We start from the raw sequence: 26,749 nt of genomic DNA on the forward strand, positions 1-26,749 counted from the left end.
AATCCATATGAGAGAGAGAGAGAGTAATTACTAACTTGTTGGTAATGGAGAGGATTTCAAAGCCTGCAAAAGATCTGCAATGATCTCTTAGTCCTTTCCATCTTTATCTTTCTCCATTTCCCATGGACCAATGAAACAAAACAATTTGTTTTCCAAGGCATATATGATTACTTCTGATGGACAAGAGGACTTCAGCTGGGTCAGAATAACCATTACATCACAGTACTAGTAACAATGCCAAGAAAGCTCCAATGGTAGCAGAAGACTTGAAGCAGAGGTATTAACCAGTCCAAAGCAACAGCATCAAAGCTTCTTCCATTGCAGACTGCAACTATCAGAAAGGAACAGAGACCTCAGAGAGAATCTAATCAGTCGAAGGGGGCCATATGGGATGGGTTCAGGATTTCTTCATGATGTTATGATTCAGAAATATTCCACTTATATTCTCTGCCATGACTGATAAAAGCCACACAGTTCCAATTGACCAAGAAATCTTGTTATTCACCACAATCACTTAATGTACACCAGAAGACATTAAAAAATAATTAATGTACACCACAATCATTTAAATAAATCTGGATCCAAAAACATCCAGCAAAATTTACATTTACTCGAAGAATTTAAAAAATAACACTAGGAAAAAATGTGTCAAAAAAATACAACAATCATCTAAGACTTTCCTCTGTATCCATATGGTTATGGTGACAATTTCTCAGTCTCCCCCACCCCATGCAACCAAGTTGAACCAGTCGTTATTGGAATTTGATAACAGGAGTCAATTCTGAGAATTATTTCAATCAATCTGTCAAAAAATGACATCTTATTCTAAAATAATGTTGTTTAGGAGCATCCAACCACTATCAGCATCTTTTAAGTGTCAGATGCAAGCCCTTGTATAATTTCTATCTGAATAATATGCCTTGGTCAACATCTCCGGCATAGACATTGCTATTATCCTGCTACGAATCTGAGTCAGAGTCGTCTTATGGTGCGAATATTTCTGAAGAACAAACTTCGCCTTTGAGATAACTACGCATCTAGTGGAGATCTGGTCCATCTGGATCCATCCATGCATCTGGCTTCAATTGTGTTAGCACATAATGACAACTAGCTGAATTTTGTGTGGGAAACTTTAGCATCTCTGATGCATCATATGGAACAAATGACCAAAAAATAGGAATGTAATTACAACTGAAGATTCTGGCATATAGATGTCATCATTGGTCGATTGCACATAATTCCCACTTGCCCTCACCATCAATAAGTTTCAACTCCATGGAATGGAATGGTACGAGGGCAGGTCGCTATAAAGAAGCATATTATTAAAATAAGGCAAGCAACAGAAGGATGCTGAAGTTCGAGATGGGAAAAAAAAAAGAAGGATTCTTCTGTTATTCCTTACCTGCGAGGATGTGATAACTGTTATCCCCATTTCATTTGCTAGTCTGTACAGGTGTTCTTCAACATCAACACTAGTGGCACTGTAAAGGAAAAGTAATTAAGTAATTGATAGTTTCAATCCAACAATTCAATAATCCAGCAAGATTGTTGATTGCATACTTGGTACATTCATCCAGGACACCATATTTAGGGTGGTGGAAGAATAAGCGGGCCTGTAAAGAACAGATAAACAACATAAGATGCAAAAGTTGAGTACATGAGCACACAATTGAACGATGTTGCAATCATAATAACAATATTTATCGCGATGGAATTGGTAAATTCACCATTCCAAGCCTCTGTTGTTCTCCTAAAGAGAGAACATCTTCCCAGTTCGCAGTAGCATCCCAGCCTTCTCGTTCAAGAAGATAAACTAATCTAACACCTTCTAGAATAGTTTTTAGGTGAGCATCCAGGAGAAGAGTAGCATCAGAACCACTGCCTACATGAATATAACAGAAGATAAACATGTTCAAATAGATGATTAAAATCATTCACTCAATAAAAAGAAGTTTAAAAAGCATAAATAAGATAAATTAAGAGCACTTATTCTGGTAAAGGTGAGTGAAACCTACATGAATTGACTTAAAAGACATATTATTAAAAGGTCTTGACGTGGCAAGATATACCAAAAGGTCCAAAATAACTGATTCTTTTATGACACAAGCATTCTTAGGTGCTTTTAATTTTCCCTTCTTCTCTATACAACCATGAACTTGGTGTTATTTATGGTTGGCTTAATAGGTTTTCACCAACACATGCAACCCAATTAATTTTAAAGTGTGTGCTTGTAGAAGTAAAATACTTCACTTAAAGCATGTCAAATTTTGACGACAAAATCAATTTCTAACTATACAAAACAAACCCTAAAACTAGTAGTGTAATCTTCTGGAACAAGAACTTTCCTTCTCTAGCCTTCAAGGTATCATGCTCCACCCTCATTCCCCTTTAAGACCAAAAATGGTGATATTATGATTAAATAGCTTGATTCCAATACCACCTCATGGATGACAAATGTAGAAAAAGAAAGAGACCAGGTATAGACTCAATAAGAGTATTTTATATCAGTTAGTTATGCTTCAACTGCATCAACTGCATCAACCAAAATGGTAGAAGAGAAAAAATTAGACCAGCTCTCTTCAGCAGAAAAAAATTCATTGAGATAAATACAATAAAAATATAATAGTTTCATGAAAAAATCAAGTGCAATACACCAAGAACTAAAAGAAATAAAGATTCAAACATCAAATAAGTAAACATACAAGTTAGTATTAGGAAAGGCTTCATGGTTGGCTCACTTCAAACTTGGGCATGGTGTTCAAGCTTGATACGTTAATCAAAAGATCAGATTTGAGCCATAAATACGCAGAATGTGGAATTGTCCTACGCCAGATAGCACATGAGCAGGTACAAGGTGAGTCACTAAGATTACTTCATGAAACGGCTAGTCAATTTATTTTTTAGGTCGTGGTAACCAGTCATTATCACTGGTTAGTTATGCACTTAACTAAGCCAAAAATAACGGTGACAAAATATATGAAAGTTCAAACTTGTTTATGCTCTTTTGTTGTTTATTATTTGGCTGTTTTGAGCTTTTTCTTATACTGATTACAGAGAAGAATTACTAGATATGGCGATAGTGATTTAAATAGGCGCTCGGGTGCTCACCTAAGCGCTCGGGCGAGGCGAGGACCGAGCACCTCGTGTGTGATCCAGGAGGCGCGCTTCAATGAGGTGTCGCCAGGACGCTCGCCCAAACGCAAGTGCTGGGCACTTCGAGCGTGCACCCAACTCTATTAGGCGAACCAAACCGGTTTAAGGGTGGTTTGGTTCGTAATTTCTTACCTCAAAATCATGCTTCACACCTACGCGACCTCGAGGAACCCTAGCGCTCCTGCGTCCGCCGTCGACACTTTCTGCTGCTGCCTTCGCTGCAGACGCAACGGACCGAGCCTTCCTCTATTGTCAACGGACGAGTTCGACGACCCCCATAGCTTCCTTCTGCGGTCGCATCCTTCCACTGTCGAGGGAGAGGACCACGGGTTCCTCCGTCACTGATGAACGCCCTCTGGAGCTTCCGTCGCTACTGACCGCAGCTTCTGCTGTTGCCGCCACTGCTACTATCTGCAGCTTTCGCCACTGTCACTGCTACTGTCCGCAGCTTCCACCGTTGTTGTTGCTATCGTTTACAGTGCTGCTGCTATCTCAGTTACTATGAACATTTTTTTCTCGCCTCTCTAACTTTAAGTAATATATTGTTAACAATATATTAAATCGTAGCCGCTATTGTCGTTCGTAGTGCTGCTATTAACAATTTTTTCTCCCCCCTCTAACTTTAAGTAATATACTATTAATAGTATATTTTAAATTTAATATTATATTTTAATTTAAATAATTATATTTTTTATATTTTAATATTTCAGAGAATATTTCTTTCTCCTCTTCTAACTTAACTAATATACTATTAACAATATATTTTTAATTTAATATTATATTTTTAATTTAAATAATTATATTTTTAATTATATTATATTTTTATATTTTAATATTTTAGAGCGTCTTGCTTTGCTCGGGCGAGCGCCTAGCGCCTTGGGTGTTTAGGAACCTTGGCGCATAGCGTTTTTTAAATCACTGTATGACGATCAACATTTAGTGAGATATTTTTGTTCAATTGGTTAAATATTTATAAAGCAATTTATAAACTATAAGACATTTAGGGAGATCTGATTCTCAGATTTGGAGGCCAAGAATGTGTGCATATACATGGAGAATAGAAAGACATTATGAATGCTGAAACAGACTAGGAGTCTTCTCCTCATTTCACATAAAAAAAACAGTTCATATTCTGCAGTTAAAAATGAGCTAGTGATATTGCAAGATGAATGAAAGAGGCAACCTCATATGTTCACAAACGCAATCAAGGATTGCCATTTTGTAGCATAAGGGCATGCTGGTACTTGTTCCAGCCAGCATATTTACGCCAGTTAACATGACCTTAGGTTAGCCATCACAGACAAAAAAATTAGCCTAGCCTAGGCTTGTTAACGGATGCTTGCCTAGGCACTTGGGTGTGACGAGGCGAGGCTTAATTTAAACTAGGCACGGTCGAGGTGTGCGCTTGAACCCAAGTGCTAGGTGGCTCAAGGTGAGCATCTGAACGAAATCAGGCTAGTTTGAACCCAACCCAACCTGACCAAATATTACTATATGCTGATCTAACTAAACCAAATCAAGCCTGATCTAAACCAAACTCGATTTGGAAATCTAAACCCCATGAGCAAACTCCTTGTGGATGAATAGTGGCCAGCAACCAGAAGGCAGCCCTCCAGTGGTGCCTTTGGAGTGTCCCCCCTCTCCTCTCGGTGTCGCTCTCCCTTGCGTCCGGATGCCTGCCATCACCACAGCAGCCACCCTTCTCTCTCTCCCCAGCAGAGGGAGAGAGAACTCTCAGGTTTGGAGACCAAAACTGTGTGCATACACATGACGAATATAAAGATAGACTATGCATATACAGCTACCTCTCCTCTTCTCCCTGGCCCTCTCTACTTCATCCCCCGATAGCCATCTTCCTCTGGTCCCAAGGCCCCCTCCCTGGCCTTCACTGAAAGCCTCGCTTTGCTTCTCCATTTGATAACCCCTCATGGAATTCTTGAACCTTTAATGTTAACCTTCCTTTGTTTTGTCATTCTTGTTGTTAGATTTGGGCAATGCAATACTTCAATAACTAAATAAATGTAATTCTATATTCTAGTGATGATATTTTGGAATTTGGATATGAGATGATATGGAATTCATGTATAGTCTAGTTTTTATTTTAATGATTGTCTGTCCTAATTTTTTTTATAATTTTCAAATTGGTGAGCGTCTCAATCTGAAGCCTAGTGCCTCAGGTGTTTTGGAGCCTTGGTGCCTTTAACAACCATGGCCTTCCTCCGGCAATAAATTGACATACATTCTGACTTGTGTCAGGGAATCCTAACATGCATAAGCTTTGAAATACCTTAATCATGTGCTTCTAGCCATATCAGATTTGCAATATTTTCTTTAAAATTGTGCAGAGATTCAGTTAAACAAATATGTAAATAGAGTTTGGAGTGGGAAGAGATCAGTGACTTACCAGTTCTGACCATAGATATCATCCTCAGCTCTGCTTCTTCACGTGAGAGAGGATATATGACTTGATCCCTCAAAGTCCCTAGGCTTGTATATGGCTGCTGTGGAACATAAAACATGTTGTGGCAGGGCTTCACAAGACTTCCAGATACAATTGGCCATAAGCCTCGAAGAGCTCTAAAAATGGAACTTTTTCCACTCCCATTTGGACCTTCAAACAACCAGAAAATTCTATTATGTTTATGTTAAAACAAAATAAAATCAAATTCTTTCATACTGACCAGTAACAAGTAGACTTTTCCCATTTACGATATCACAAGTCAATTGCTTAGCCAGTAGCTTTTGTGATGGAGTAATAATATCCACCTTTCTGAATGAAATAATATCTTGAGCATGGGTGTCATTTGCATCAGAGCACAAAGAAGCATCAGGTAAAGAACCCTCTGCATGTTTGAAGAAATTGCCATACAATGCTTTTTTTAGCACTCAGCCATGAAACCAAAAGGCAATATTCAGTGATAGCAATTGATCAAAAAGCAAACGAGAAAGCGCTGCTTGAAGAAATGCTCAATAACACCAGTTTCATGATTGATTTTATTTGTTATTAAAATTGAAGCTGAGGAAAATAAGTTATGCAATCCTAAATAAGGGTGACAAAGCCTACAACCAGAATCTCAACAGTAGAATGATCATATGCCTGTGCACATCACATATGTACCACACTAGTCTAAGTATACATGCATATCCAGACATTTTAAGCTAAACTGTTTAACATAATTTTTACTTTTTTAGCATGACTTTTAGTGCATAATTGCTGAGATTGCAACCGAAAACTTCACATATTACAGCATCCATCAAGGAACAGTAATTACATATTGCCAGTGTCCTTATATACTGATAGAACATTTTAGTGATATCAGTCATTCCCACATTGCACGTCTTTTCCTATAGAACCTACATTGGCATACTTCAAAGTGAAAATATATTTTGACTATGACAGAAAAGAAAATACACCAGTGACCAGACACAGGTTTGCCACATGTCTTTTTGACTATGACAGAAATGAAGATACACTAGACACACGCTTGCCACATACTAGAGATATAAAAAAAAAAACAAGAAACCTGCAAATGACTTTTGACCATGACAAAAGAAATATAAGATACACCAGCCACAAAATTGCTGCATAAAGTTAATATAAGTCAGTGCGAGATGTTTAAGAATGCAATGGAAAAAAACTATCGTTATAGTTACTAAGGATGCCTACCGTTTTGGGCAGCATCAAGAAGTTCTTCGAGCTCAAAAATCCTATTTATACCACCAGAGAGCTCAAGAAACTTCTTATGCAACTGAAGAATATCTCCAAATGCTAAAAAGCTTTGCGACACAACAGATGCTAAGAACCGCAGTGCATGTGCAAGCTCCCCTGAGAAAGAAAATACAGTTTTGAATAAGACAAGTTTTTGTTACTCAATTAACTTAAACAACCTCATTTTTTATCAACCTTGAGTGGAAGTCAGTGCACGGTCGCCTTTATGCTCCACAGCGTACAATAGGCTCAGTACCCAAGTTACATTGTGCGGGAGTTGTTTTGTGATGAAATCATCCAGTATACCATAGAGCCACTTATTTCTCAGGTGGATCTCACAGTGCTGAAGCAATTCCCTGAATCTTGAATCAAGCATCTGTTTGATAATATTCAGATTCTCAGAACATCAGAAACAACACCAAACTAACGCAATATCATCAGAAGTTTAGGTGATAAAAAATAGTTCAAAATGTATCAGATGTGAAGTCCAATACGTCAAAACAAGTAGCGAATTATCGAGTCCTCTGAACATTAAGATATTGAATACTTCAGAATAGTAGTTAATATTTACACAAATTGACTAAACAATATTACAAATATGTTAAATCAAGAATTGCAGTTCTAAAACGGTGATCATACTGTACAGAAAAAAAAGTACGAACAAATCATGCCAATCAATTGACATAAACCGTGTCACAGAATGTCAATCCTTGTGTTGAAATTTTTTAAAAACTATTCTCTAAAGATGTTTTGTGAAGTTGTCAAAATACAAGGCATGGAGATTGACAGAAAACTGAGTGGAGAAACCAATTAGTGCTTCAATCATTTGGTCATACGATAGGAGCTTGACCAAGAAAATGAAATTATTGAACCATGAGATGCTCATTCAAGTTAGTACCTCATGTTTAAATAATAAAATGAAGCAAAGAATGATAATAATATGACTGAAACAGTAAGGATTGGTTAAAACAGAAGACTGGCATCTTGACATAAAACCAATATGAGAAGTGCAACGAACTTACTGCTTTTTCCCGAGAACCACCACCAAAGAAAGCAATAGATTCAGCATGTGTGCGTAGTCTTGAGTGCATATACCTAGTGAACAGGATCAGAAATGCTTGATAAAGAACTAAAGATTAAAAAGCATACAAACAATTATGCAAGTGGAGAAGAAAAACTACATATATAATAGCTCAAGAGAATAACAAAAAAGCTTACCTAAAAGTCCCCTCAAGCTGTTGTTCCTTACTTGCTAGATCACCAAATTCTGGAGCGACACTTCTCAAAAGGCCCAAACCCAGAAGCATATAAGCATACAATATAGCAACTCCTCTTCTTCCACTTAAGAGTTTCATCCTCCATGTGAACCTGAATATATATAATTTTTTTTGGAAGTAACCAGCAGCAGTCAGGATTTATATCGATGTTTCATATTTAGTAGTTCCTAGAAAGTAATAAAGTTTGTGGCTGCACAATTATACTACAATCAAACACTCACCAAATAATGTCTACAGATGGTTTTACCATACCAGTAACCAATCCTGAGAGGTCAGAAGTCAACTTTTCAACATCATGTGTTATTCTCTGATCTGCATCAATATGTTTACCAGACATGTGGAACACCTGGAATAAAAACCACCGGATGAAATCTCACAGAAGCATCACAATAAGGAAAATACTGTATTAAACTTATCATTTATTACTGAATATTATCAAGTATTAGCAAGAATATGTCAAATGACAGTTTCGGTTCATACACAACAGAATGAGTGAGCATGGAAACTTCTCACCAGTGAACAGAGAGGCAAAATAGTGATGGTTTCCCTATCTCCAGAAGTTGGACTCTTTAAATTGGGACAATAGTCTTTTATAGAGAAACAAAAATGAAGGCACTGAATGAAGAACCATGTATAAGGTTCAGATTTTTTAGGAAGTTCTTGCAACATAAGCATGTTTAATTTCATAGACTGAAGTAACTCAACTAAGGATCGTGCTGCAATCAGGTAACCATCCACCTTTTTAGCTCCTATATCTTTTGGTTAACATTCTCCTAGGTTTTAAATACTCAATTCCATGGTCCATAACAATAGGTATTTACCGGTCTGAGCTATCGAATGGTATTTGATATATTTTTTAATTTTCTTCAGCTGATATCAGGCAATATGGGCTGCTATACCACCTGGTACACCAGTAACATTCCATCTGGTAGATCACTGACATTAGACTGGACCGAGATTTAAAATATTGATATTCTCCTTATTTGATCCTCCTAAATCTTAGCTTCTAATCAACCAATCATCTCCTATCCTAAGTTTTCCTTAATTTCCCGGTTCTCCACAGGAAAGTTGAAGCAATCATCACATCAACTATATTATAACCAAACAAATTCAACAGAAAATCATTGATGTACTTTAGGGCATGGTTCGCCTTACCGATCCATACCGAGTGTGCCAGCACATAGTATATGGGGCATACCAATGTATCACCTATAATGGTTCCCTATCGAACTGGTATGTACCGCTCGTACCAAACGGTATGCTGCGGTATGACGAACCTTGCTTTAGAGTTAAGACTATGTTCATCTCAGCACTTTAAAGTTTAGCAGTCGGTAAGTTGTCTTGATATTGCTGGTCTCATCCAGCATAAAAACCTTCAATTTCCATTTTGACATCACATAATGAACACTTAACGTGTGATCCTAAACGAAGCATATCTGCTCCCCAAAAATAACCTGTTTTATTCCAAAGAATTTCTAAAAATAAATTTAAAACCCACCCACGTATGTATTAATGTGTGGGAAGACAAGTTTAGGAAAGGAATTACCTTGTAAAAAGAATTTCTCTTCAGATAATTTTTAAGTAAATGATGAGTTAATCGAATTCGCCATCCAAGGGCAAGCCTGGCAGTGAGATGCCTGAAACAATGAAAGCTAGTTTAGGTACCTATGAGCTTAATTGTGGTACTGTATGTTCTGAATTGTTGGAACGTCAGAATAGCATATGAATCAAGTCATGGAAAGATAGACTAGCATATAAAACTGTAGTTTATGAATTAATTGAGAGCACATAATGAAAAACTAGACCACAAAATGCGTAAATATCAAATGTAACAACTCAATTATCGATAATGACCGGCTAATGAGTGATCAAAGTAGCAAAGAAAAAGCATACAGATAGATACTACGTGACTGCTTATAGAACTTTTTAAGACAAAGTATATCTAAAATGGAAGGGCAAGAACAATGAATTCCAAGATCAATCAGAATTCCAGAAATGTTTGTTCAACAATCCCTTGCAGACTGAGCAAATAGTTCCTGAACATATGGGAATTCTGATCACATTAAGTTATGTATTCATAAAAGTGTTGCTGATGGGAATTCTGATCACATAACAGCATCCAGCATGAGATTCTCAGATGTACTAGCAGGACATATTCAATGATCCGTATGGGGGAAGAACTCAATAACACTGAACCTTCCACCAAGCGGATTTATGACTTCGTGGAGGAGTTGCCTTTTTTGTTGCAGAAAAACTATAAACCAAAAATAAAACAATCTCTAATGTTTGGAATCAAAGTACCTAAAACAAGGAACTAAGCAAAGATCTTGGGAGCAATAGTTGCTCGGACTTCTTGCGCTGAATGTGCTGGTTGCTCGCTGCCGGTTTTTGGTTCTCCTCCTTCCTTCTCCCTCTCTCTTGGCCGATGGCACCGCTGCTTGGTACTTGCTAATGGCTGCTACTTAGTCGAAGGCTGGAGACGTTTGCGGCCTTCGATGTCTTCGTCGAACACCGCAGATAAGGAGAAGACCGCATTCTTCTCCTCGTCTAATGCAACGAGTAGAAGAAAAGGAGGTGACGTCACCGAGGCAACATACACCTCCTTTTTTTATTTTTTAATGTTATTTTTTAATATTTTTATATATTAAGTACATCTTGGCATACCGTTCAGTACAGTACAAAATTACGAACCTTGGTGGGAACATCTATCCAACATTAGTATAGGAAAACCCCATTAGTTTTTTTCCTTTTTTATTTTCCAACTAAATGACTCCAGTTAACTCTAGACTCTTGGAAGAAATAAAAAAACATTAGCCATAATTATTATCTAAGAAAGCCAAAATCACTCCTATAAGGAACAAAGGTTAATCTTAATTAATGCACAGGAACAAAACTGGAAAATTTAGACAAGTATGCTAGTCTGGATGAGATCACTAGAATATATGGAGCCTTAGTACCAGTGCATCAAAAAGATGAACAACACTAAACATAACCACACAATTAGGTGGTGGTATTGTAAGACAAATAAGCTTTGAACTAAAACTTGTCGTTCATGTTGGCATTTGACAAGTTAAAAATTGACCTAGCAACAAACTGGGATTTTGTATATGGTCAGAAGATATAACTTCTCTTCTTGTGGAACTGTGTTTTCCAACTATTTGACATTCAAATGGCAATTATTCTTTTATATAAATACATTTTCCAAGTAATGGAGAACAAATCATTCAAGAATGATAGATTCTATAATTAGTTTTTGATTTACTGGAAACTATATATGACAAGTAGAATCTGGTAAGGTATTTCCTAAAATTTACCTATGACAACCAATATTACAAACCAAGGCAAAAAAATAGTGACTAATCAGTGAACAATGGGTTTGAAGAGGAGAGTGAACATAATTATGCATGCACATGTATACGTGCATGAGAGAGAAAGAGAGAGAGAGAGAGCTGAACAACATAACCATCTTAATGCACAACTTAGTCATAGGTTATTCTAGGTACCTGTTAAGGTGTTGCCTGTATTTCATGATGGATAAGAGCAGGAAGATGCTCACAATTCATGCAACAACATGCATATTGAAGGAATATTCCTAGTGTAGCAAGTGTCCAAGGCAATTTAAACTTCAAAAATTAAACCACAACAACAATCCAGCCTTGTTGGCATTGTTCATAGTATGCTCTAAACCAAATGATAATGCATTTATCGTAGTATGAGGTGACAAAATTAGCATTTTTATTTCCTGTATCTGCCAAAGAAACATGGTTGAGAGACCTGAGACTTGTGTTAGCTTCCGAATTTGATTGATAACAAAGTAGAATAGTTTAATTATCTTCCTCTCTCCCTCATGAGTTTCATTTTTTATTTTTTTCTTGGAGGCACTACTTCCCTTCAAAGAGGAAAAGCCCCAGCTAACAGAAGACAAATCCTAACACAGTACTAAACATGCACCAAAAAGTTTCCATTAGCAACAAGGTGGTTTAAAGCCATTATCAGCAAAAGCTGACCATGATAATTTTGGGTACTTCAGATGCCATGCCAATGAGTTCTCTAAACCAAACTGGCCAACAAGAAAAGCAAGGGGATGATGAGGCAAAGGTTTTACAGAAAATCAAATTCAGCAGATTGATGGTTTACTAATTAAATTAGTTTTCACGATTAAAATGTTTGTACCATGAAATAGTGAAAATTATACCTTAATGTAGGTGCAACGAAAGAGTTTGCAGCACTTTGAAGAACACTTAAACCAGTCAACCGAATAAAGGCTGCTTTGTCCTGTTCCAAGACATACTTTACACTGGTCCCTGTAAAGTCAACCAAACACATGAAGAAAACTGACTGATTCACTTGTGTATCTAGGACCTAAATCTTACATATCACAATACCATTCAAGGAAGCAATGCGATCTGAGATCCATGTTCTAGACACCACAAGTAAAGCAACTGCAAACAACTTCATGCCTTGTCGATCAAATAGGGAGGGAACCTGAAAAAAAAATGTCCACACAGGAAAATAACTTACTTATGAGGTTCACTTCACATCTTTTACTAAAAACATGACCAGTCTAAATGATGTTTGCCAAATTCATTTTGAGATAAGCTGCCCTCAGAAGAACTGTCAGCTTAGTTTTCCTGAAAACTTCTTAACTAATTACCAATGCAAAGAGTTTGTCTGACTCTGACCTATAGATATGAAAGAAGATAAAACAAGACATAAATAACCTACCAGTACGTTGAACATTGCAGCAACTCTATGCAGCAGCACCCTTGGAGGCTTCTGCAGTTGCGGAGCAATTGGAAGTGGAACTTTCTTGTCAATTTCAGGTGATGATATAATGACCCTACTAGAATACGGATGAACCTCTGATTCTGATAATGTGTTTCCCTGAGAAGAAAAAGGCATCAGAAGGTTTTTTTGAATAGCATGTAGTAAATAATGAAGGTGTTCTGCTTAAACCTTTCCACTGGTAGAAAAAGCTCTTTGAACAGCTAGTGCATCATTTTGACGATTAATTTCTGATGAATTTGGTAAATCAGGAATTGTCTCAGAAGGAAGGGATTGAGTTATTCTGAAAATTGAAAAAGTCTGAAGTCAACAATCAGTTATCTGTGCAGAACCAAAGAGATTAAGACAATTATGGACTGTAACCTCTTATACTGGACTCTCCATCCTCCTTCTCCATCTAATGACAAAACTATGTCGTGGAATGCAACTAAAGCAGGTCGGTGTGAAATTGTTATGCATGATGTCCCCATTGCTCGAACCATCTTACAGAAGCGTTCCTCCATATTGGTTGTGACTGCACTTGTACACTCATCAAGAATAGCAAACTTAGGCTTATGATAAAACAACCTGGCCATTCCAAGCCTCTGTTGTTCACCAAGGGAAAGCTCATCTCCCCAGTTAATTTCCCTTTCCAATGGGTAACGATCTAGCAAATACTCAAGATCAACCTGACAAATGAAAATTTATCTTTCTATTTTACATTAAACAACTTCAAAAACAGTACTTTGTGAATCAATAAGGTCAGAATAATAGGCATTTAAGCAACTGAAAAATAAAGGAAAATTGTGAGGGGAAGGATAGGAAAATCAAAAAGTCCAAGAAAAATGTTACATTTCTTAAGAGCTCAACCATTCCCTCATGGGTGAGTGGTTCAGTCTCTTGATCCACTGTAAGGGGATAAATCAACTGGTCACGAAGTGTCCCAACTGCTGTATATGGCCGTTGTGGCACATAGAAAATCTCCTTATTGAGATCTGAACCAATCCCAGGTTTTACAATGTAGCCAGATACCAGTGGCCAAAGACCTCCAAGAACCCGGAAGAGAGAACTTTTCCCACTTCCATTGGGACCTATACAAGCAAATCTCAATTATAAGAGACAAAATGCACCATTAAGCACACTTCAAGAACATTAAAATATTATCTGAATTAAGCAAATAGAAGAAACACTGCCTGCTAAACTCCAGCTAGTTGTTTTTGTTTTTGTAACTAACAAATGTTGGATTTCACTTGTGCGAAAAGCCAATGCTGACATCAACAAATATTTCAAAAATGTGTGAAGTACTAACAATGCTATTTCTCCATTGATAGATTCTAGATATAAAACTCAATGGTTGCAGTTTTTTATACCAACCATAAAGAGCAGAAAAGATATTAATTAGCTGATAAAAGGAATCATAATTTGTAAAAGCAAAATCAGTTCAGATTTCAGAAATTACTCTAAGAAAGCAAATCCATGAATCAGACCAGAAACTAATTTAAGAAAGCTGCTTCCCTCAAAGAAAATGGCACAAATGTAAAATCAAACATAACAAGATTTTCACAGGGTGTTCAAAATTATTTTTTATATTTTAAAATTAAGAAATCTTGTTTAATTTTTGTTTTCAAAACATCTAGGCCACTGCTTAACTGTCAGTTCTAGAAACAAAAATAAAAAAAGGTGTAAGCTTAGCATCACATGAGGGATTATAAAGGTGTAGGTTGATGGATAGTGGAGGACAATACATGGTTCAACAAAAAAGAGAGCTTAAGGTAATGGCAACATGCTATTCAAGTGGAGGACCTCCCTCAGTGAGACATCTTAGATGAGGTTAAAAGAGAGGGGGAAGGAAAATAATCCAAATAATTGAGTAAATAGTCACGTGATCTCAGAGATAAGATGAACTTCCAATTTCCATCAGAAATACGGCAAGTAGGTACCAAATATGAATGGACCTGCTTTAACAATCAGAAGTAGGAAGCTTCTACTCCGTAAAAATTTAAAAAATCTAGATACACTTTTCGATAAGTTTCCATTTTTTTTGAAAAGTTTTGGAAGAAAATAAGCATATCAAGCCCTCTGATTGTCACAAAACTTGCCCTTTTGAATGTTAGATTTTTGTTAGGTCCGTCTGAGAAGTAATACGAGTAGAAATAAATTTTCTTTGGATTCACAAAGAAAACCATAAAATTATGTAAAAGCTTCTAAATAAGCTCTACTAATATTTTCATTACAATAGAGGCAAATGTTTATGTTCTGGATGGTATTTCTCTAACAGTAAACAGAGAGCCTCCATGGTACAGGTGTCATGCAAATGAATCCGCTTATAATAAGATTCTTACATGTAAAGAGTACACAAGGCTAAATGACCAAGTTCACTAAAAAAAAAAATCCAAATCTCTGAGTGAAAACTAATGTTACAAATTGACCTCAGGAACTACATAAATAGCAGGATAATGATAAATTAGATCCCTACTTTCTTCTATAGAATTATAGACAATATGAATAGTTTGTACAGTTGTAAGAAAACATGCTGTCCATGACAGACTAAATAGAGGCCTCATTCTAAAAGCTCATGGTGAAAACTGAAAACTCCATGTCATTAGGCAAACAGAGACAAGGAAAATGTGAGATTACACATTAACAAGGAATTAAAGAAAAGAAATTTACCAGTGATTAGTAGATTAGAGCCTGATTCTACCCTGAGACTCAAATCATCCACCAATACATTTCCAGTCGGTGTAACTACCTGTAAGCATCTAAAGTTAGTATCACAAGGATAAGAAACAGACAAAAGTTCCAAATAATTTGAACTACCTGAACACCTGCAAACTCAATATAATTTGCTTCACTGATATAATTTCCACTGGTACTTCTCTGAATCAATGATCTGTCGTAGGTAGCAGATAGCTCCTTTGCAACAATCATTAGATCATGAATGCGGTCAGCATAACCACTGAATAAGAATTACAATTGGAAGAATTATCTCCAGGAAATGGTCAACTAAATGAATTGATATTTCATGTCTCTTATTAACTAATTCAAGAACAACATCTAGAGAATATGACAAATTGGACTCATCACTACTTGCTTATCGACTCATTGAAGTAGTCATAAAGTAAAAGGAAGTCTACAATGCAAACTAGTACTCTCTCCGGGCGATCACCCCATTTGTCATTCTGAAAACAAAATGCAAAATGCATAGAAAAAATGAATTTGAAGACCATAAACTGTAACAAACACAAAAGCTGATTAATTCATTACAGCATCCAGCAGCCAAACTGAGCAATGATTTTACAAGAAAAACAAGTTTCAACCACATTTAGTTCATGAACCAAGAAGACATACAAATGCAAGGAGCCTTCCAATTCAATGACGAGGATTATGTAAACCTAAAAAATTTCTTAGGCATTAATGGACAAATAATCAAACTTCAGTACAACATAAGATTCCACAGCTAAAGCCAAAATAAAGCTTGCTGGATTACTGTTTCTGATCCCTTTAAGGCACTGCAGCATTAGTCACAAAGAAAATGTGTTGACCTGCCCATTCTACAACAGATGACAGTATCTTTTCCTTTGTGTGCAAACAACTGTGGCCTTAATCACAAACCTCAACTATGAAATTGACCTCTCATCTTTTTCTTGGCTTTATCATTTATACCACTACATGACTTTCTTTTCTGCCTGTCTACTGGTTGATGGTTTAATTTGTTGGGTACTGATATACACAATTCTTTGGTCTCAATGCTCAAATAAGGTGTGTACAAAGCCAAGTACTGCTTCATAAACTAGCTATAAAGATGATCCAGTGGAATATAGTAAGAAAAATGATATATATAAGTTGTCTGTGATTACAAGAACATGAATAAAAGAAGCACACAAAATTAACCCTACGATAACCATTGAAGATTAGTTACTCACAGACAAATGCAAAGGCGTAGTGTAAAGAAATATCAAAATGAGAAATAGTAAGGCAAATAAGAACAGTTTCTTTGCTCGGTGAAATGCCACAATTACGACAATGAAGAAAAGAAATGAAATTACTCTAATGATAACCATGAACATTCAATTGCCTATATATTAGGACGTCCAAAAGTAGATAATCAAAATATAGAGTATAAACTAGGAAGAATGATAAAAAAAATAAGGTATCAATATCAGTTCTAAAGGGTGAAGAGCAAGAAATACAATAGTGCAAAATTGGAGGTAGAAATACTTAGATGCCTTTGTCCAGACAAAATTGCATAGCATGACATGTATATACAAAATTGGAAAGAGTATAATTGCAGTGGCTGGTGCTTTTTTGTTTGCAAAATGTTTTGCTTGTTAAGATGTATATTTCTTTCAACTTCAATTTTCTTCAGGACAGAATATTTCCATCGATGACAAGTGTAAACTAATTAAATATCCATCCGCCTTGCTGCATCTTTTTCTTTTGTGTCACAGATTCGTTCTCCAACATGCATATCTTATTCCATTAATATCTTAAAGTGAGATATTTTAACTAAGATTTTCCCATAATCTTTTTATAGAAATTCCTCTCAGTGTATTCAAAGGATTGAACAAACCAAAATACCAGTCTCTAAAGAAGATATTTTAAATAAGCTTTTTCAAAAATGGATTTCACATGTACTAGTACCAAGCTATATATGCTGATACTGGTACTTGACCAAACTAGTAAATACCGGTCGGACAAGCATTGGAAAAATGTACAACTTTTGCATCTTTCATTTTCTTATTGCAACTATTTTAGTTAGTGTGCTGAATTCTTGGTGAAGTTTCAGTTAACATTAATCATCGACCCGCTGTAACTGGACACAATATATTCAGCAAAAGGGCTCAGTCTTCGATCATTGGAAAGTAGCAATAAAGAAGATCATGAATATAGAATCAGTTTTACAAAAACTAGTTAAAATTATGACTCTTCAAGATGTTGTTAAGGGCAAAGTGTACAATAATAACTACAAAAATTCAGGCAATGTGAGGAAAAAAATTCTATAGCACTGGGAAATATATACATTTGGTTTGCTAATCACTTTGACAAAGCCAGCAAATTCATGCAAGTAGAGCACAAACAAAGATTCATTCCCTAAAATAAAAATGACATTTTGAAAAGTTCAAATGATAAACTAGATAAAATATCTGCAGAAGGAATGACATGATCCCCTTTAGTATTAATTAAATCATCATGCAATAACCTGAGACGGTTAAGTCGTGCAGAACTGATGGAGAGAGTCCCGAGTGATTGGAAAAGCGACATAATCACACTTGTATGATAACGAAGATTACTCAACATTTCTGCTCTTCCTAGTGTTGAAGCATCAGGTCTAAGATTACCAGCAAAAAAGGGCTCAATAATCAGGACCACCCCAACAGTAGCACCAAGGTACTTCAAGAGGAAGTCTTGAATCATTCCAAACCACCAACGATCATGAAGCACAATGTTCAAGTGTTTTATAAGCTTCTCAAACTTCTCTTTGATATGAGATGCTTCTCTATTCTCTCCTCCATAGAACGCTACACTTTCAGCATGAGTCCTTAATCGTGAGTGAAGCTGCCGATAATCCCCTTCCAACTGTTGCTCCTTGGACATTAGTTTTCCAAACGCAGGAGAGAAGTTCCTAATAGCTGCACCTGCCCCTAAGACATATGCCTGAAAACAAAGAAATAAATCAAAATTTTGAAATGTGATGAGAAATAATTCATCAAACAATTGCATGAAAGAAATAGATATTACCAGTATCCAGAGCACATATTTTGGACTTGCATATGAACAAAGGCGCCAGGTATATATCAGACCATCAGCAACTGCAATGAGATCCTCTTGTATAAGGTCACTCAATTCAGAACAAAACTTTGGTATATCACTAGCAATCCGCTGCTCTGGGCTGCTGGTTCGATCACTGACATGTGAGATTTTATAGTACACCATATTCTGCATTCCACAGCCAAATCAAGAAGAAAAATATTATAACATAAAAATAAGTGCATCTTCAACAAGAAAGCTATGCGCCTAATTTCATGTAGACACAGAAAAAACAAAGAAAATTATGCCCAAAAACCAATTTAGATATCCTGTCTGACATTATTGTCATACTCCACCAAAAAATAGAGAAGCTAAAACGTTCCAAATAGCATTCAGTTATAGCATACAAGGCAAAGGAACTGTGTAAATGTTATGCACTAAAACGGCAACTCTTCACTGACTTAACATAAAAAGAGATAGTAATCCTCCGAAGGAAATGTAGAGAACCATGATAATGTTAAAATGGAATGAAGTCCCAACATTAAACAGCATAGATCAGAAGTTGCTTTCCTGTCTGACAACATTTCCCCATACAATGATTTTTTAAAATATATTTGCCCATTATACAAACACTAGAAAAAGCATAAACCAAGGTTCACAAATTCGTGTATTGGTTCTGTACCGGTTAAGATTCAGATTGGTCACTGGTACATATCGAGTTTCATTAAAGCCTGAAAAAAACTGACAAAACAAAAAAGAAGAAACTTCCCAGTACAGGTCCAGAATTGTCCTGTATCAGGCGAGACAGGATCTGTGCCAGGTGTACCATCCAGTTTACCCTGATCTCCTGGTCTGCAGATCTTACAATATTTTAGATACTACAGACAATGGAGTTCATAAGGTGAAGGTGCTTCAAGACTAATATCATGACATTTGAAAATGTGTCAAATAACTATCTTTGAGTCCAAAACTGGATGCTTATCAAACTTTATGTTCTAACAATCAAGCAGGTCAAAAATTTCTGGCTAGTTCAACATATGTATTGTATCACACTGAGATCCTAATTCCTAGTGCTGACAACCTGATTACTAGTCCAAGTTTTGTAAATGCCTTCCAACAAAAAGATACTCCTTAAGTATTTATATTATCAACTCAGATATGCCCTTCATTTTTTCAGTTTTGAACAATCCTCACAGATTAAACTTGGAGCTCTTCATATTGGTTCCACTCCAAATTGCAAGGCTAACATTAACAGATGAAGCTTAGTAAGTACTAAGTAATGCTTCAAAAACTTGAGATCCATTCAAGTAAATATATTTTATGTGAACTTGAATGAGGAATCAAAGAATAACCAAACTAGCTCTAAAAGCCACATCAATTAGAAAGAAGCTGAGCTTACCTCGAAATAATCAGAATGTATCAGTTCTGTCAAAATTTTTCTGAATCGTAGACCTAAGGCTCCTGTCAAGTACTTTGAAGTTGAATACAAAGTGGACTGGAGAAAACATAAAAGAAGATTCTCAGCAATTAAGCGCAAAAAAGTGGGTACTCGCTGAAGAAAAGCAGCCCGAAATAAAAATCCCTGAACTTTTGCCAATCTGTGACTCAAGGCAGTTCTCAATACCTGCAATATGTTTTGACTTGATGCTTAGTAGTTTAGACTTTAGAGAAATATATCCTACATAACCAAGAATATTTCATATATACATGAAAACAATGGAAATCAATTAAACATAAAAAATTGAGTCTGCATAAAATGTTACCGATAAAACGTATGTCTAATTCTTCAACACATACAAAAAAGAAATTAGACGGATGTGTATAATTCAGAATGCCAACGCTGGGACTATAATGTTTTTCTAGCTTCTTTCCAAAGTAAAAGGTTTTCCTTTTTAGTTGAAAGTTAAACCTATATGAATATTTATTTTATCCAAATACCATTTCTCACTGTTTCTTAAGAGCAAGAAAGCATATTGAAGTAAATGAATCTAATATAAGATTGAAAAGAAACAAGTCATTTTTTCAATAGAAAACACTTAACAAGGGAATTAATTAAGCATGCTTTGTTTCTTTCTGCTACATGAAAAGTCAGCAAAAATGTTTCAGTATCTAATTCTTTAAGGCATACACCATGTGGTTAGAGGACTAAACAAGTATTTAAAATGCTAGTAGCTGGGACTAAGAAACCTTCTACTGCTTCTTACCCATGCTAAAAGACTTGACTTTATCAATGACAAATTTTATAGGATGAAAAAATATTTCATTGTCTGATTTGTGTTAAATAAATGTTTAGAGAATGGAAAAAAAATAAGATGAATATCAGGAACAAAAAGAACCATGTGTAGATGCACCCACATCACTGGTATCATGCAACAACTATCATATCTATTTATTAAACTTTGATCATCCCAGCAACATTTTGGTATGCTTAATACATGCCAATTTGTGTTGTAAATCCACAAAAGCATTAGACAAGTTTCCACGTCAGAGATACTTATAAACATGCAACACATGCTAAGTGATGGAGGAGAGAATCAAGTTAACACAGTGTACGGAAATATGCACAAAAAAAGGTGAAAAAAATTCACCGCAGTAGTCACTAAGAACAGAAGGTTGTGCATGCCATTTGGCCCCATCCTGGAGAGCAAGATTGCAGCTAAAGCATGTAAAGATCTCATTCCTTTTCTTCTCTGCCTTGCTGGTCGAACCAGCTGATCATTAACACTATTTTGGCTCAAACTCTCTTCGTTTTCTCTAGAAGTGATGTGATTTAAAGAATCATGTGAATTAAGAGATATTCGACTCTGACGTGATTGCATGTATGCAAAAGTTCCACCAGCCACTAACACAGCTGAGACTGCTGCCAACGTTCTCCTGCTTGTTACCACATCAGAACATTGGTGAGGATTTTCATACAGAGTCTTTATGACAGACAATGTTAAAACAAATACATATCGCCTTCTGGATTAGGTTATCCATCACATAATTAAAAAAATGTTGAAAGGCATAGACGATAATGATGGGATTTATATACTAGCATGAGAGTCTGAGGAAGATAACAGTAAATAAGTAGAGTCCATTTGGTGTAAGAATAATTGTAAAGGGAAAAGTTTGAACTTTGAAGTCATCTAATAGCAAAACAAAAAATAATTAAATTGTTTTTTTCTTGTTAGAGAATATGAAAAAGAAAAGATAAAATGAACAAAAGTTTATAAAGAAAAAAAGAAGAAATTTTAATTTCTTACCTCAGTATGAAGACAATAGCTAGTTCTATATTTGTTCAAATTGACTATTCTATTGGCTACACCATTTTGACTGAATATGGTTGTTTTGTGAACTACTACAGGATGTTCATTCTTGAACCAATTGGCACTGTAGAAATTGTTAAATACAAGTCGAGATACGAGTTGGATGTCAAAAAATTAGGAATCATTGACTGCATCTTCAAGGTTCACTATGATATAGGCACTAAAAGAAAGGCTTGTTCAAACAAAATCAGGTGTTTTCAGTCATATTTATACTGAACATTGCAATTAAGATGCTATAAGTTTTCTTGAACCCTTCTCTAACTTCCATCCAAATCTCTATAGATCTCAAGGACTGCTCTGACCCTTCAATACAAAGTACCAGGATAACACATTGAACCATCACCAATGGTGGACATTACTTCCATTTCCCAATTAATCTATCTTCCACTTTTTTGTGCTAGAGCAATACTTCACAAGATGACAAGACTCTGTGCGCTAACAGCAGATATGAAATTCTTTTTCAACCTTTTTTGCTGTTGAAATTGGTAAATGCTCCATGTCAGTTTTAATTAAAGCACCTTCTCTACAAGCTGTATTACTACCACAACTGATGGCCAAAACTAGATCTCAATGGAAGAAGAATAACTGGAACAGAGCAATCAATACCAAAAAGAGGGTAAATTACAGTTTACCCAACTATGGTTTGACATATTAACTTATCCTCCAGTGATTTAAACGTTACTTGACCCATCTTTGATTTTCTCCATTTTAGCCATTGACACTACCTCATGCTAAACTCTGTTTTGACATGGTAGTGATGAAACACTCATAAGACTAAGGTTCGTAATACCGTACCGTACTGGTATTTCGACCTGGGCTCGGTACCGGTACGGTATACCGAGTACTGTAGTACTGCTACAGTGCAGTGCTACAGTGTACTGGTGCACTGTAGCACTGCTACAGTCAGACCGGTACCGGGCGGTCCGCGTACCGCTGGCCTGTCGGACCGGTACATACCACCCATATCGGGTGGTACGATTCGGTACGGCAAACACTGCACAAGACAATGATGTGGTGCTAATGTGCCACTATTATGCAGCATGGATGCCATACACATGGGCCCTCCAAACTCATTAGCACTATGACGATGCTTCTGTAAGAGAAAAACAAAGGGCTTATGGCAACCCTTGTGCCCACATACAATCAAATATAAGTATTAACCCATTAGGCAACCCTTGTTCCCACATACGATCAAATATAAGTATTAAAACATTAGGCAACCCTTGTGCCCACATACGATCAAATATCCTATGGAACATGAACAGTACCAATCAGCAGTTATCAATATGAACACTATGTTTTTTTAACCTTTTAACTTTTTCTTCATCCTCTCTGACCTATTAGCATTTACCATAAGAGCCACAATCCTGACGATAGCAAATATTGAGCAATTAGAAAGTTGCATCAACCAGTAAGGATTGTGTTCTTCATTAGAAAGTTAAATAAACCAGCATCAATTAGAAAGTTGCATCAACCAGCAAAGATTGAGCAATTAACCTGACACACGAATATCAAATGTAACAGAAATAAATAGAACATAACAACATTATTGTGTTCCTCATCAAGGCTCTCTTGTCATCTTCTCCCATTTCTTATGAACTACAAAATTGAATGATTCACTGAGATTCAACTAAAACAGAGTATTTCAATAAAGGCAGTATGTTAAATATGAACCAGAGTATTTGACTTAAGCATCACAACCGATAAATGAACAAAACCATTGACCAAGAAACAGACAACATACACAAGTCAAATGGCTCAACATACCTCCTAGATACCAGAAGGCTTCGCCCATGTTCAGTTAATGGCAATAACTGCAGTGAAGGCATTTTCTGATGATTTCTGAAACCAATGTAAGTGAAGAATTTCTTCTCAAGTGAAGGTGAAATGCAATGATACAGAAATCACTTGTCTGCCAACCCAAAGTTTAAATAGCTGCATCAATAAAGAGAAAAATATATACATATCCTTTCCTAGCAAATCAATTGCATGTTCAATACAAAAGGAAACTTTGTTTGGAAAACAATTACATAACAACATCTTGTATTTATTTTTCTGTAGACAGGCATAAGGTTCTCCATGTTAGTAAAACATCTATTGCCAAAAACTTCAGAGAACAATTTCCAAAATAAGAACATTTTATAGAGAAAAAGGGATACCAACCTTCATCCAAAGCCTAAATACCTATAAATTATTACTTAGATATTATGTAATATAAAAAATTAGAGGAAAGCATCAAATGAAGCTTCCGCCTAATAATCTTTGTGCTTCATATGGACTATGCAAAAATTCCAAGTACTTAAATTTTATCATCGTTAAGACTTCCATCATTCTGGTGTCCAGGGATGGTTGGATGAAGGCAATGCTACCCAGCATTTCAATATGTAATTTCATCAGTTGAAACTCATAGGCAATGATTCAGATTTCAGAGATCAAAATGAAGCAATTTTACAGCTGTGCACACATGCTTTATCATCAGAAAACCTACATTCAGAAGTTAGCTCTCAGCAAAGGGCTGCCCTCTATAAAGGAAAACAGCAAGGATAATAAGGCACATGAGCATTAATAAAATTTCATGCTCGTTCTTTTATTTTTCATAGAAGTTCCTACTTTAGGAAACTAACATTTGATAGGAATCATTGAAAAGTTACCAAAACAAGCTAAGATATGAATACCTTTATTATCTTAGTTAGTTGACTAATGAGGCAAGTGAAATTTTGGCTAGTCACAGCATAATTCCTTGTGTCTTTTCCAATTATATTCTTGATATCATTGGCTTTTGCGTTAATTTTTTATCCGCATCATTTGTTATATCATACTACAAGAAGCCTGTCAGATGCATGTCATCTGACAAGAGTCAACACAAGCAAAAATCAAGACAAATAAATTAAGCAAACAAGAAGAAATTAAGCAGCAACCTATAAAATCAAAATGGAATAGATGTCAATGCCCTAAGTAATATTTAGAGCTAGTGAAACAATACTAATCAAGACCAAAATAACAATTCAATAGTTCCCACAATGTGTCAACCTATACAACCATCGCCGCAAGCTTCAGAGCACAAGTTTGGTGATCAACTTCACATGGGTTGACATGTACAAGTAGCTTATTGTTCACTCCTACCAGCATAAAACGATGCATGCAACTGAAGCACCACATGTTTAATCATGATACGGAAACACTTGCTTGTAAATTGTGATTGGTCAAATTGCATTTACAATAAACTACACTCCCCTCAAATTTAAGGATAAAACAAGAAAAATCATCTATGATGATACAGACATGTTTATAGGAGATCTATAGATGTTGTGACAATACGACATGACAGTTAGAACTAATGGCGTGTGGAGAGGAAGAGGGAGGCATACTAAAAGAGTGATTTAATGCTTTTGATTTAACTAGAGATATTGCTCAATGGCTGAGAAGGCCCATGCAGCTGTACCATCTTTCGCTACAGTTAGTTTTGGTTAGAATCTATCATTAGCTCGGTATACATACAAAAGCTTCCTAATTTTCGTCAAAATGAGAGAAACGGAAGTTCTCTCTTTTTTCCACTTTACACTTCAACTCGAGTGGAAGCCTTAGATTCTGAAGCATTCGACCACTTCGTGTACAAGATGCGCGAGAACAGAGTAAGGGAAGCTTCAGAAGATGACACTAGTACATATAAACTCCAACTTTTAGATAGATGAAGAATCTCACCTCACACAAAAGGCAGGTGACTCAAACTATGGCCAAGAGGGCACCTACTACTCAATATCCATCAAATCCCGATCTCTCACAACCAAAATCCAAAGAATCGGCGAAATGATCAACGCCGATAATCCAAGAACCAATCTTTCCTTCACCTAGTGCTAAATTCAATCAACAAACTGCCGAAACGAAACCACACGCATAACCCAATCCAACAGGAATCGCAGAAAGACACAGAAAACCCAGAATTTTAACCCAAGATTTAAGAAAGAAGCCGGGGTTCTTGCACTTACTCCGAGAAGGTTGGGAAAACGAATAAGTACGGAAATAAATCACAAGAATCGACAGCGAGAATGCCCCTCAAAAAAGATTCATCCTTAGGGCTCGCGGAAGCGAGGGGAGAGACGGGACGGAACCAATTAAGAAAGACTTCGGAGACCGGTGGGTTATTTATATTGTCTCCTAAGCTTTTACATGTAAGACCCTAACATCTTTGTCTTTTAAAACAAAAGACCTTTAGTTCTTGCTTGCAGGAAATTCCTATACATTTTTATCCATATATATTAGTTCTTCGCATTAAGTCAATTAGGAAATTTCTACCAAAAAATTTTCACATAACCAATTGTATTTATTTTTATACTCCTATCCTCTCTAAATAGGTTTTTCTTGGTCTTTTTGGTTATATCATAAATCGGCTTCAACTGGATACAACTACAAAAAAAAAAAAATTCTATGAGTTAATTAAGATTGACTGTAACTGAAGACCACGAAAGAATTAAAAAGCATGATTTTCGTTTGCATGAGAAAACGAGACACAAATTTAAAAGATTATAAGGACTAAAATGAAAAAAAAACGCGTGGTCTGAAGATGTGACGTCATGCTGGACGTATCGTGGCCTAAAAGCAAACCTTTTCTACCAAACTTGGTTACCCGAAGACATACCCTTTCTGTCATTGGAAGAATCTGCGGAGCTCATTGGTCGTCCTGTGGAGCAAGGCCAAGTCAGAGGTCGCGTTATTGTTGACCGCGGCAGGAGACCGTTTAGCGTGGCCTTATGAAAGTACCGATTACCTGCACGAGCGACCGGCCTTGTTAT

The 26,749-nt window shown here is 36.2% G+C and overlaps 1 protein-coding gene across 2 annotated transcripts; it reads right to left on the minus strand.

The window, feature by feature from the left end:
- Positions 1–534: 534 nt before the first annotated feature.
- On the minus strand, positions 535–26,081 carry LOC135582319 (ABC transporter D family member 1-like). Of its 2 annotated transcripts, none has more exons than XM_065186589.1 (26): positions 25,946–26,081; positions 23,727–23,894; positions 21,240–21,525; positions 20,051–20,275; positions 18,643–18,840; positions 18,104–18,558; positions 15,721–15,859; positions 15,574–15,652; positions 13,756–13,994; positions 13,288–13,592; positions 13,096–13,207; positions 12,865–13,023; positions 12,525–12,624; positions 12,335–12,443; positions 9,686–9,776; positions 8,361–8,485; positions 8,081–8,230; positions 7,885–7,957; positions 7,058–7,238; positions 6,821–6,979; positions 5,835–5,996; positions 5,558–5,764; positions 1,728–1,882; positions 1,561–1,613; positions 1,403–1,481; positions 535–1,304 (listed from the first exon to the last, which is right to left on the minus strand). In XM_065186589.1, exons 2-26 carry the CDS (start codon positions 23,786–23,788, stop codon positions 1,218–1,220), a joined length of 3,990 nt encoding a protein of 1,329 aa, XP_065042661.1. In that variant the 5' UTR covers positions 23,789–23,894; positions 25,946–26,081; the 3' UTR covers positions 535–1,217. The 2 variants fall into 2 exon arrangements, with proteins under 2 accessions (XP_065042661.1, XP_065042662.1); XM_065186590.1 differs by having other exon boundaries at positions 20,051–20,146; positions 23,727–23,871; positions 25,946–26,063.
- Between the last annotated feature and the right edge of the window lie 668 nt (positions 26,082–26,749).

This window comes from Musa acuminata, chromosome BXJ1-6, assembly GCF_036884655.1.
Source record: "Musa acuminata AAA Group cultivar baxijiao chromosome BXJ1-6, Cavendish_Baxijiao_AAA, whole genome shotgun sequence".
In the NCBI taxonomy this organism is placed as follows: Eukaryota; Viridiplantae; Streptophyta; class Magnoliopsida; order Zingiberales; family Musaceae; genus Musa; species Musa acuminata.